Here is an 11,178-nt window from a genome sequence, read left to right as displayed (position 1 = left end):
ATTGTCACATGTGCACTACCTGTGGAGGGAGTGGGAGGGCACAGGGGGCAGGAGGGACACCAGCCACCCTCCTGGCATGGCAAACATCATCCTCTTGCCCCTGCCTGTCCCCAGCACCCCCAATCGTCAGTCCCCTGGGACCTGCTACCACCCCCAACCTCTTCTCCCACTCCCTGTGGGTGCTGTTCCACCAGAAACATTAATGGTGTTTCTCCCCCAGGGCCTGGCTGCAGTCAGTAAAATCTGTGCCTGAAGGGGCAGTGGGTGCAGCTCCACCCTGGGGACCCCTCAGACACTCTTTGACACGGTGTCACCCCTGGCACAGGAGGGCTTCTCTGGGTTTTAGGGTCCCTGTTTTGCTCCAACAGAAGCTGCCTGGGTTTGGGGTGCCAGGGGGGGACCTGGCTGATGCCAGGAGCAACCTGCAGAGATGGGATCAGGGTTGGAGGAACAGCAGCTGCTGCTGCAGCCTGGCTGGACACTGTCAGACCCCAGCCCAGGCCAGGCTCAGGACCCAAACCACAAATGCCCCTCCCAGGGATGCAGTGGCAGAGCCTGTCCCTGTTCCCATGCTCCAAGCACCCAGTTGTTCACCTGATTATCCATACCTGCTGCTGTGCCTGGCCAAAGCCAGGAGTTGCTGTGATCCTGGGGCAGCTGCTGTGCCCAGGGCCACATTCCTGCCCTGGGAGTGACAAACAAGGGACTGGGGGATGTGCTGGAGCCACAGCAGCACCGTGGGCCATCAGGAAGGGGGGGTTGGAGAGGGGCACTGGGGCAGCCACAGAGGCAGAGCTGCAGCAGGCACAGGTTTGGGGTTCCTGAGCTGCCTCCCCAGCCCCCTGTGGGTTCACCCCTCTGGTTTGGGTTTCTTCCCCACTGGATTAATGTTTGCAGCAGCCCAGAGACCAAAATCCTCAGAAGAAGCCAGGTGTGGGCAGGGGGCATGGCTGAGGGGCACAGGGCTGGCAGTGGCAGCCAGCTGTGACAGCTGTGACCCTGCAGGCTGCTCTGTGCTCACAGAAACAAAGATCATTTTAAAAATGCTCAGAAAACAACACACTGAACTATAAACTCAAAGAAATCACTGAGGCTCCAGCTCTGCCTGCTCTTGCTCCCAGGCTTTGCCCACAGCATCACCACCACAGGGGAGGGAATTTTGTCCCTAGAAGTCCCATGGCCAAGGTGTGGCAGCATTCCCCAAAAACCCCAAGAGCTGCCTGAGCACTGCTGAAAACTTCTGCCCCTTCCCAGAGAGAAGGGGGAGCTGGAGGATGAATATAGTCTTTTTATTGACTACTTTTGAGTAGAACAAACTAAATACATCTGTAACAGTTTGGGTTCCTTTATACAGGACATTAAATAAGTTATGCACAGGAATGAAGTAACAAATTTCTATTACAGAATTAAATGTCAAAAAAAATAGAAACCTCAACCCAATGTCTTCCCACACCCCAAGTTCACATTTATCATTCCATCTTTAAAAAAAAATCCAACAAAAAAGAAAGAAGCAATCATTCTAATCATGACTGTTAGTATTTCATTCATTTACACTGGGGTTAATTTTAATACATGGCCATCAGTGTTGCATGAGAATTATGGAAGACAATCTATTTACAAGCAATTCCTTCCAGCCCTCCCCTGCTCTCCCTTCCCACCCCACCCTGGCACTGCCACCACGACCCACAGCATGGGGCTGGGGCTGCAGGTGAGGAGGGATGACAACCACGTGGGATTGACCTGAGGCTGTTCCAAATGTGTCCCTGTCCCCTCAGAGCAGGAAATCCCTTCCTGGCTGTCCTGAACAGCCTGAGGATGGGCTGCTGCAGGTCAGGGTGGCTCCAGTGCCACGCTCACAGGGAGCTGCCTCAAGGCCAGTGCCTGTGCTGGGCTCCAGCACTCCTGGGGACACAGAGGAGACATCCCCAGGGCCACTGGAGCTGTCTTCAACACCGGAGACCTCGTGGCTTTTTAAAATAAAACCTTGCAGACAGGGCATCAGCAGCTCTATCCCACAACAGCAGCTTCCCAAGGAGCCTTCCCGAGGGGTCAAGGCTGGAGCAGCAGGTCCCCTGCTCACCCCAGAGCACTGGGACAACTCATTACAGCTCCATTATTCACCTCCAAGTGAAAAAGTGACCCAAAATAACCTGGGAATTGCTTGCCTCATTGGGCTCCAGCCCAGCAGTAGCACACACAGCCAGGGAGGCACGGCCCTGCTGAAGAGATGGATTTCCAGAGCCTCTGTGTGGCTGTGGGAGCTGGGAGTAGCTCCTGCAGGGCACATGCCCTCCCTCCCACGGGCAGTGCCACTGCCAGCCTCTGTGACAGCCCTGAGACAGCCCTGCTGTCACAGCCTGCATGGCCTGAGCCCCTCCAGTCCCTCCTGGCACACCACAGCAGGGACTCTGCCATGGACAGCTCTGTCCAGGCTGGCCCCATCCCCACAGAACCTCACTCTCAGCCCTGTCTTTGGGACAATCTCTGAAGGTGGATGCACATCCCTGGGTGCAGCACTGCAGGAACCCCCTGGAGCTGGGGATAAGAATTGCCACAGGACACCCAGTCCTGCATTTCTTTTACTGGTGTGGCTGATGTGTGTGGAGAGCATAGGCTGTAAACAATCCCTCACACCAGGGACGATCCTTGGGCTCAAAAACAACAGCAGGAACTCCCAAACCAGCAGCTTCCAGGCAGTGAAAAACCAAAACAACGGCCCCCAGGTGGAAAGGGCACCTGCACCTAGCCCAGATCTGCTCTGCACGTGTTCCCCCAGCACAAACACCCAACTGTCTGCCTCACCACAGAGCAGGATGAAATCCAGCCATCCAGCAGTACCTCCCTGCCACTGCCACTTGTGTTAGAGCAGACAAATCCTCTCCTCCCCCTCTGCAACCCTCAGCTGCCAGCCTGGAGGCAGGAGAAGTGGGCTCAGCTTTTGCCATTGCACAGAGGATGAGATTGGCTCTGGTCTGTTCATAGCAACAACTGGCCCACAGGGCCACCTGAGGCACAGCTGTCTGGGAGCAGGGAAAAACCATTGGATAGCAAGGAGGAAAGGTGGCAGAAGGAAGCAGTGGTGGCTCTGAGACCTTGGGAAACGAGCATGCCACAAGGACAGGGCTCCCTGCTTGGGCACCACTCTTAGCATCTCTGGCGTGTGCCAGTGCTCTCCCCCAGTCCAGGTTCCCCAAGCAGGTGCCCAGTGTCCCCCAGTGTCCCCCAGGTCCTGATGCTGCTCTGGTGTCCCCCTGAGAGGAGCAGAGAGATGCTGCAGGCTCGGCTCAGCCCCGTTCACGAACCACAGAGGAGAAGGCAGGATGGGAGGGCAAAGCCAGAGTGTGTCAGGTGGTAACAGTTGCTGCGGGGGGAAGGTTTTCAGCTTAAAAAAACCCAGGGAACTCATCCAGCAGAGTGAAGCAAACCCTCCCTCCTAGAGTCCGTTCGTGTCTATGGCTGTCACAGACGCCGGCGTGGAGGAGCGCGAGGTGGTGGCCGAGGTCTTCTCCAGGGCAGGGCTGGGGATGCCATCGAGGCTCTTGGCTGCTGCTGCCACCCGGCCCGTGGGCAGGGCCAGGGTCTTGCTCTGGCCGTGCAGGCCTTGCCCACAGATGCGGTGGTGCCTCTCCCAGTCCTTGTGCTGGCAGAAGGAGCCGCAGTACCGCGCGATGTTGCAGCCGCTGCACGTCTCGCTGGCCTTGCGGCCGCAGTTCCAGCAGCTCTGCAAAACCAAAGACAATGTGCTCGAAAGGGCTTTAGTTTCCCTAAGAGCTACAGCACGGTGCTGAGTCTGGAGGGGACTGTTCATCCCCTCTGGCCCACATTTGGGAATATTGAAATGAGCAATCCATGAATTCCTGCTATTCCCCAGCTCTTTGCCAATGGTTCTAACCCCATGCTCTTTGCCCACAGCCGCTGTCACACTGCTCCAGGCACATCCTTTCCCCGAGACCCACCCGAATGCAGAGAGCAAACAGCAGGCATGGACTGAAAAACACGCTGCAGATGCTGCTATTGGGCCTTTTTATTTCCTGTTTTAAGCAGCTCTATTTCGGTCTCGCTCCCAGCCAAGCGCTCTCCGCAGGGATCACGGCGCGCTGCACAGGCACCATTTGCTCCGCACCCTGCCTCCCTGCACAAGAGGTTGGAGCAGGCCAATTTGGAAAAGCAAATGCTCATTTGAAAGCCTCCCAGCCAGGTGGAAGCACTGCCAGAGCCTGAGCCTCAATCTGGAAGCAGAGCAAAGCCCCTCTGGCCACGGGGAGAGGTGTCAGCTGGTGGCTCCCGGGGTGCCACTGCTTCCCCCGGAGCGCGGGGCGAGCGGCCAGCCCGGAGCGGTGGCCACAGCTGCTCCAGGGAGGGGAGGAACGGCGGAGCAGCTTCCCTGCAGCTGGACCAGGGCGTAGCAAACATCCTGGGGAGGGCAGGCTCAGCTGTGGGAATGCAGCCTCTGGCAGAGCTGGCCTTTGTGGAGACACTGCTGCTGTGCCACCATCCAAGAGCTGTGGGTGCGGGGTGGTGGGAGATGCTGGGCTGTTCCAGGCAGCCCTGTTGTGGGGAAGGGCTGGGAGATTCCCACTGCCAGGCTCAGCACTGCAGCCACCAGCTCACAGGGATGATTTGTAGGCAGTGAAGCACCTGGCCAGTTCACTTTGGAGTGAGCTGCTCCAGAGCCTGTGTGTCCCCAAGGGTCCTCCACCTTCCAGGAGAAGCATGACTTGGGACCAAAAGGCCCCTAAAAAAGGATGTGGTAGTTCTTGGAAAACTGGGTCACTGCTTTGCAGCTGTTTACACTTCAACTGTTTTTCAACTGTGTTGCAAAGGTTACAAGATGTGCCAGAACACAGGACAGCTTTTTGACAAGGGCTCTAGGGCTTGCACAGGGGTGCTCAGCAGCTCCCAAGGTCCCAGACTGCTCCTCAGCACAGCTGGAGGAGGAGGACACTCCTCTGCTAATTCCCCTATGGAGAAATCACTACTTGCCTCATTCCTTGGTTTCCTGAGCAGTTCCACCCACTCCCACCATGTGACTGGTGCATTCAACCCTCAGCAATTTCATTGGGAATTTCAGGATGCACATAATTCTCTGGAATGACACCTAATAATTCCATGGTTCTGGCCATGGAATTATTCCCAAGCCCCAGTTGAGCTGAAAACCACTAGGGGGAGGGGATGGAGCTGCTGCCCCCACAACCCAGCAGACATGAACAGCATAGTTCCATCAGATTTCTCCTCAGCAGACATAAATCCTCTGCTCTTGTACGTGTAGAGAAATTAAAATATGGAGCAAAGCCCAGGTGGATGGGATGTGGTAGTGCAGGAATGACCCATGTGATTCCCCTTGCCCAAAATCTCAAAAGCTCTACCAAGTGAACTTCCTGTTAAGCAACAGGGAGGGTAACTGATGATGGAAGAGTAAAAAGAGATTGTCTGAGGCACCCATTCAGCACATGTCACTGGCTGTGACAAACCAAGAGCCATCCCTTCTTTTCCAACATGCAAGTGAGGTACAGACCACCAGGAATCTGCAGGAGCTTTTCCTGCAGCCTAGCTTCTGCCCTGCCCTATTTTCAAGCCCAGAAACAGCAATTTCTTTTCTGCAAAGATCAAGTACCCCACCATAATTTCTGAGGTAAACTGCTGCATGCACCAGCATCCTTTTCTCTTGGCTTCTACACCTCTTTCAATCCCACTAAATCCCTGGCCATTATACTGAGCCCAGCTCAGGGTACCCAGTGGTTGCACACACACGTGTCCACAGACATTGTTCAGGCTGATTCCCTGCCAGCAAAATCTAAAAAGGATTTTTGATTATATTGGTGCATTGCTTTAGTTATTGATTGGAGAGAGACTTCTAAAAAAAAAAAGATTAGATGGAGCTTGGAGCACCCTGGTTTAGTGAAGGTGAGATGGACTGAGCTGATCTTTGCGGTCTCTTCCAACCCAACCCACTGTGTGATCCATGATTCTGTGAAAAGGGGGGGTACTCTGCAGCCTTGGTAAGCCCTTCCCAGGCTGTGCCCTGGCAGCTCACCTCAGTGGACTCCTCCTGCTCGTTGATGACGAGGAAGGCATCCTCGGTGGCCTGGCGCTTGGCGTCGGCGATGGTCTGCTCCATGCGCGCGCGCTCCGACGCGATCATCTCAAACGCCTTCTGCTCCGCCTCGGCCACCGCCTTCTGCACCTCCGACATGGCCTGCCGCTTCACCTCGTTCACAGCTTCTTCTGGAAGGAAAGAGCAGCCTCACCTACCCACCCTGGGAATGGAGAGCCTCCCAGAGAAACAAGGTTCCAGCAGCTGTTCCCAGCACCAGCACCCTGACCGCTCCCAGGAGCAGCGAGGCTGGGCTCAGCCCCACAGGAGCCCAGAGCCCTGTGGAAAAGCCAGGGTGGGATGTTGGCAGCCAGATGTGCACATCCTTGGGCGTTCCTGCAGCTGGGCTCCTGCTGTTTCTGACAGCAAATCTGCAGCATCTGTGTTTAGCCCGGGCAGGATCCCCGGCTGGGGTCACCGCAAACACTCACCGGCTTTTTTCCAAATCTCCTCCGTGACGTAGCCCGGTCCCGACCTGCTGCTGAACTCCCGCAGGGAATCTGCTGGAGTAAGGGACACAGGGAAAGGTTGGCAAAGCCTCATACCACACCCAGCTGCTGCTCATGTGCCCAGTGGTAGCTCAGGACACCACAGGGCAGGGAAGGATTGACCAGCTCAAACTCAAAGCAGAGGATTCCTACGGTTAAAGCCATTCCTCAAACACTCAGATGATAAATTACAGCATTTAATTAGCACCTTGCATAATTTATGACACTGTATAACCTATCTCCTGGTACTCTAAAACAACAGGAAATGCTTATAAATGTATGTTATCCAACCTCTGCACTGTCCAGAGGCTGTGAGCATCAATCTGCAGACCAGCAGTTTATATTAAGCACAGCACTTCCCAATCCCAGGGCAATTCAAAGGCTTGAACTGGTGGACAAACTGTCCTCCAAGACACCTGGAGATGCTGCTTGATGCTTAACTGCACCTTTTCACAAGAGCAATAGAGCTTGAAAATTACCCCTAGGTCCCACAAGGGGAGAAAGCAACAGCATTCCAAATTTACATCAAAATTTTAAATTATATCACATTTAACAACACAGGGCTGGAAGTGTATTAGTCATGATATACTTAAATATAGAAGGGCTAAAAGCTGACTGTGCCCCCCAGGCTGTCACACACACCCACTGCTCCTCAGGCTGGAGCCTGTGGCAACTGGAGCAACTTGAAGGAAGACTCACTCTGTATTTTGTATACAAACAAGTAGAATATACATCAAATTGACATTTATTCTTGCCAGAAGAAATCCATTTCTATTACTGAATAATCAGAGGGTTTTTTCCCCAGAACTTGATTTGCAGTGGGTTTGTTAGGATGGAAATCAGAATCACATTGAAATAAATCAGCATTTTAGACTTGTTTTTTCTATAGGGTCAAAGCCTTGCATACTGGAGGGTGAAACTAGTCAGCTTTGATAAAGTTGACTCATAATACAAAAATAGAATTAGTAACACAGGTAGCTATTACACTTACAAAAGCCTTGGATATTTTTAGAATAAATAGACCTTGACATTTAAAATCCTTCAGGCAAGAGGGACTGGAAGGGGAACAGTGGTGGAGACTAACACCTCTCCCCCTTTTCCCTCTGGGTTTTATCAGCTTTGGCCCAACTTTGGCCAGCAGTGACAACGGGTGAGCAAAGCCGCCTTTAGACATTGTCAAAAGCCGCTTCCTGTTTTGCCTCTCTTTTTCTCCTTGAGAAAACCACTTGAGCAGTGCTTAACCAAACCTATCCCAGGCTGGACAGCGTGCCCAGCCCTGCGTGCCCAGCCCTGCGTGCCCAGCCCTGCGTGCCCCCAGCCCTGCTCACCGCTGCCCACGGAGTCGGCGCTGGCGGGGCTGTGCTGGCGGCTCAGCAGCTCGGCGCCCGCCTTGCGCGGCTCGGCCGTCTCGGAGCAGCGCCGTTTCCAGTAGTTGAGTTCCTCCCTGTCGGCCTCCTGGCAGCGCCGCAGCACCGCCATGGAGCGCCGCGTCTTCTCCACCATCTCCATGATGCAGTTCAGGGCCTGCGGAAGGAAGGGGTCGCAGTCACGCAGGGTTTCGCCCTGGAGGGACCATCCCAGCAGCTGAGACAAAAGCAAGGTGCTTTCCCAGGGTTTGGCATTGCCATGCCCAAGGATACAGTAGCAGGTAGCTCAACACCTCCTGACTGTGATCCTAAAAGCAGAGAGGAAAGCTCCACCACTTTCCTACAGAATTAGGGTTGGTTGTGATCCTGGTGTCAGTGCTCCACAGTCACAGCCTTACTCCAAATATTCAGATACAGGGCCTCTGTTCCACCCCAACCCCATCCCCTTCAAAAAACCCATTAGCTTTAGACCATGAGGTCTCTCTGCATTTATGATCAAAGCTGAATTTTAATCCCATCTCTTTGAGGGAAACAGCAGTGAAGTGCTTGGAGGAGCTGCCTTGCTCAGAAGGAAAAAGCTCAGCATAAAATCTGCCAGAAGCACCAGGTCTTGTTGGTGCCTTTTTTGGTCCATAAAAAGCTGGCACCTCAGGGGAAAAAAAGTCTTAAAATACAGTAATGATAGATTTACTCCTTTTTTTAGTCCATATCCTGACTGCACTTAGCACACCTGTGCACTTGTGCTGGCCAGGGCTGGGGCAGAAGAGATCCCAGTGGGGATAAGGCTGGGTTTGGTTGCTCAGCCAGCCATGGCAGCACCTGGCCATGCCCTGCAGGAGCAGCTCCCCAGCTCCAGACACTTCATCCATATTGATTTTAGTTTCCACTGACCATGGGCAGAGAAACCTGACAGGAAAGTGCTACAGCTCCTCTCAGCCCTCCTCCACCTGCTTGTTCCTCCACCAGTCACCAGGAGAGCCTGGATATGGTTTCAACAAGGAAATCACCAAGTGAAGCAGGTGGAACACTGGGGTGCTGCTTCCCACAGAGCTTCCCACAGCCCCTGGAGTTCCTTACGTGATCGAGATGCTTCCACTCATCCGCCCACTCCCGCTCTGTCAGGCGGTGATCCACCAGCTCGTCCTGGTAGCCTCCATTCAGCCCTGCAACAAGCCAAGCCACACAGGGATTAGATGGGCCAGTGCAAAGAGAAGTGGCCCCAAAGCAAGAATAAAGAGCTCCACTTCCAGCTCTACACAGCTGGGATTTTAAAACACGTCTCCAGGTGGCAGCTCTACAGGGGTAATTCCATGCTGGTGTTTTTTTATCCCTGTCTGCTCCATTATCTGAGAAGTGCTACCAATCCACTTGTGGCTCCAGCTCTGACCTGCTTGTGGAGCTGGTTCTCCTGTTATAAAGTCACAGCAGCTCAGAGTCTGTGATTCAGGCTGTTGTGTTGGAAACACATCATACACCTCCCACACATCCCTTGGAAAAACAGGGCAGGGGGTCAATCTCTGCTCTCTTGCTTTGGAGATTTTGGAAAAGTTAATTTCTATTTCCCTGTCCTCTCTTCCTGCCTGCTGCATTGGCTACACTCAACTCACACACCCAGTCCTTCCTCCTCACCCCTCAGTGACTCCAGCTCATGATACAGAGAAATACAAACTCTCAATCTTCCTGTTTGTAACTTCCCATGGGGAGTTGTTTCCTCTGAACTCCCTGCAAAAACTCAGCTGTGAGGACATGTCCAGCATCACACATGTTTGGGTACGAGTGGCCAAGCAGAGACCAACACCAAAGCTCAATGAGGAGCCCTCCAGACTCTCACCAAGCCCGCCGTGCCTGTCCCGGATCTCTCTGTGCTCCAACATCTTGTTGGGGTCCCTGTAGAGGTGGGAGGTGGCAATATCTTCCAAGGTGTAGTGCTGGAGGGGTGGTGGGGTGGGGTGGAACTGCCCACTGGGGTTCATCAGGGGGATGGTGAGGGCAGGGCTGTGCCGGGGCGCGGGGCTGATGGTGCAAACCCTCTTGGCCGGAGGCTCTGTCGGCAGTGGTTCCCTCTCAAAGCTGCTGTCTTCCCTCCTGAAATCACAACAGCAGAGACAGGCTTTCCTTAGCATCCCATAAATGTACCTAGAAAGATGCAGATTCAGAATCAGCAAGGTTTGGGCAGCAATGATTTTACCATGGGGTAAATGCAGGGAACTCAAATAAATGTGCTCAGTTTCTGAGGTGATGCACAAAGTGACCCCATCAAAGAAAAGGGTTCAGGATGCCTGAGTGTTGTGATTCATCTCTCTGAGCATGACCAAATTAAAATTTCACAGTTTTTATAAATTTGAGGCATGCTCCACATAATTGCATAACAACTTTTATCTTGGAATAAAACGTGGTGAAAATGAAGCGCATCCTTCCCAGCCCTGCCAATGCCTCTGTTCTTTGCCTTGGGGGTGGGAAGCTGCTCAGCTCTCTGGCTCAGGCTTTTCAGCACTACCCAAAAGTCCCTCTGGGACGGAACCTGCCTGAAAGAGGAACTCAACCTGAATTCACAGTACAGTAGGAGCAGTCATTGGAGTCTTAGAACAGCCAGAATAGTTGTTGGGAGTGATAAGATCCTGGATGCTGCTTAAAGCTTTGTCAGCAGCAAAGATAAAACAGAAGTCACAACTTCAACAGCTGAGCAGAGACAAAAGCTGTTTTTCACCTGTCTGGACTGTGCCTCTTGCCATTGCCATTGACCTCGATGAGCAGCTCAGAGGAGTCAGCAGGGGACGTGGTGTTGGTGTTGAGCAGGATGTGCTCGTGCTGTGCCAGGTACTGGGAGGGCGTTTGCTTGGCAGCACGGGCACAGTGCAGCAGCTCCCGCTGCAGCAGAGGGAGGTTGGCCTGGAAAACAAGCACAGGATTGCATTACAGCAGGGCAGGGGTTTCCAGTTGTTCCAAAAGGTTTGGGTTTCATTAATACCTCAGAGCAGTAACACTTGTGGCCCTTGACCCCTACTCAGGATCCTCCAGCTCCTGGTGTCTGCACTGTGAGATTTACTTGTATTTTCCCAGGAGCCTGACGTCGGTGGACCCAAAATCCAAGTGTTACAGGAAGCACTTTGTGCTTCCAGCATCTGGTTACCCAGAGATGTTGTGGAATCTCCATCCCTGGAAGTGCTCAAGGCCAGGTTGGGCAGGGCTTGGAGCAACCTGGTCTAGTGGAAGGTGTCCCTGCCCTGGC

At 53.5% G+C, this 11,178-nt stretch overlaps 1 protein-coding gene across 8 annotated transcripts in view; it reads right to left on the bottom strand.

Moving 5' to 3' along the window:
• Nucleotides 1-1,268: 1,268 nt before the first annotated feature.
• CBFA2T2 (CBFA2/RUNX1 partner transcriptional co-repressor 2) overlaps nt 1,269-11,178 on the bottom strand; it is a 57,591-nt gene continuing 47,681 nt past the window's right edge. For 5 of the 8 annotated variants that reach the window (XM_033074776.1, XM_033074784.1, XM_033074782.1 and 2 more), the window contains exons 5-11: nt 10,657-10,838; nt 9,781-10,034; nt 9,027-9,112; nt 7,911-8,106; nt 6,526-6,597; nt 6,035-6,225; nt 1,269-3,721 (exon numbers count right to left, since the gene is read on the bottom strand). In XM_033074776.1, the coding sequence (XP_032930667.1) occupies nt 3,434-3,721; nt 6,035-6,225; nt 6,526-6,597; nt 7,911-8,106; nt 9,027-9,112; nt 9,781-10,034; nt 10,657-10,838 (1,269 nt within the window). In that variant the 3' untranslated portion in view covers nt 1,269-3,433. The remainder of the gene's footprint in view (nt 3,722-6,034; nt 6,226-6,525; nt 6,598-7,910; nt 8,107-9,026; nt 9,113-9,780; nt 10,035-10,656; nt 10,839-11,178) is intronic. The other 3 variants (XM_033074778.1, XM_033074777.1, XM_033074779.1) reach the window with 3 other exon arrangements.

This window comes from Catharus ustulatus, chromosome 17 (assembly GCF_009819885.2).
Source record: "Catharus ustulatus isolate bCatUst1 chromosome 17, bCatUst1.pri.v2, whole genome shotgun sequence".
NCBI lineage: Eukaryota > Metazoa > Chordata > Aves > Passeriformes > Turdidae > Catharus > Catharus ustulatus.
This window is presented reverse-complemented; position numbering and strand designations above follow the sequence as displayed.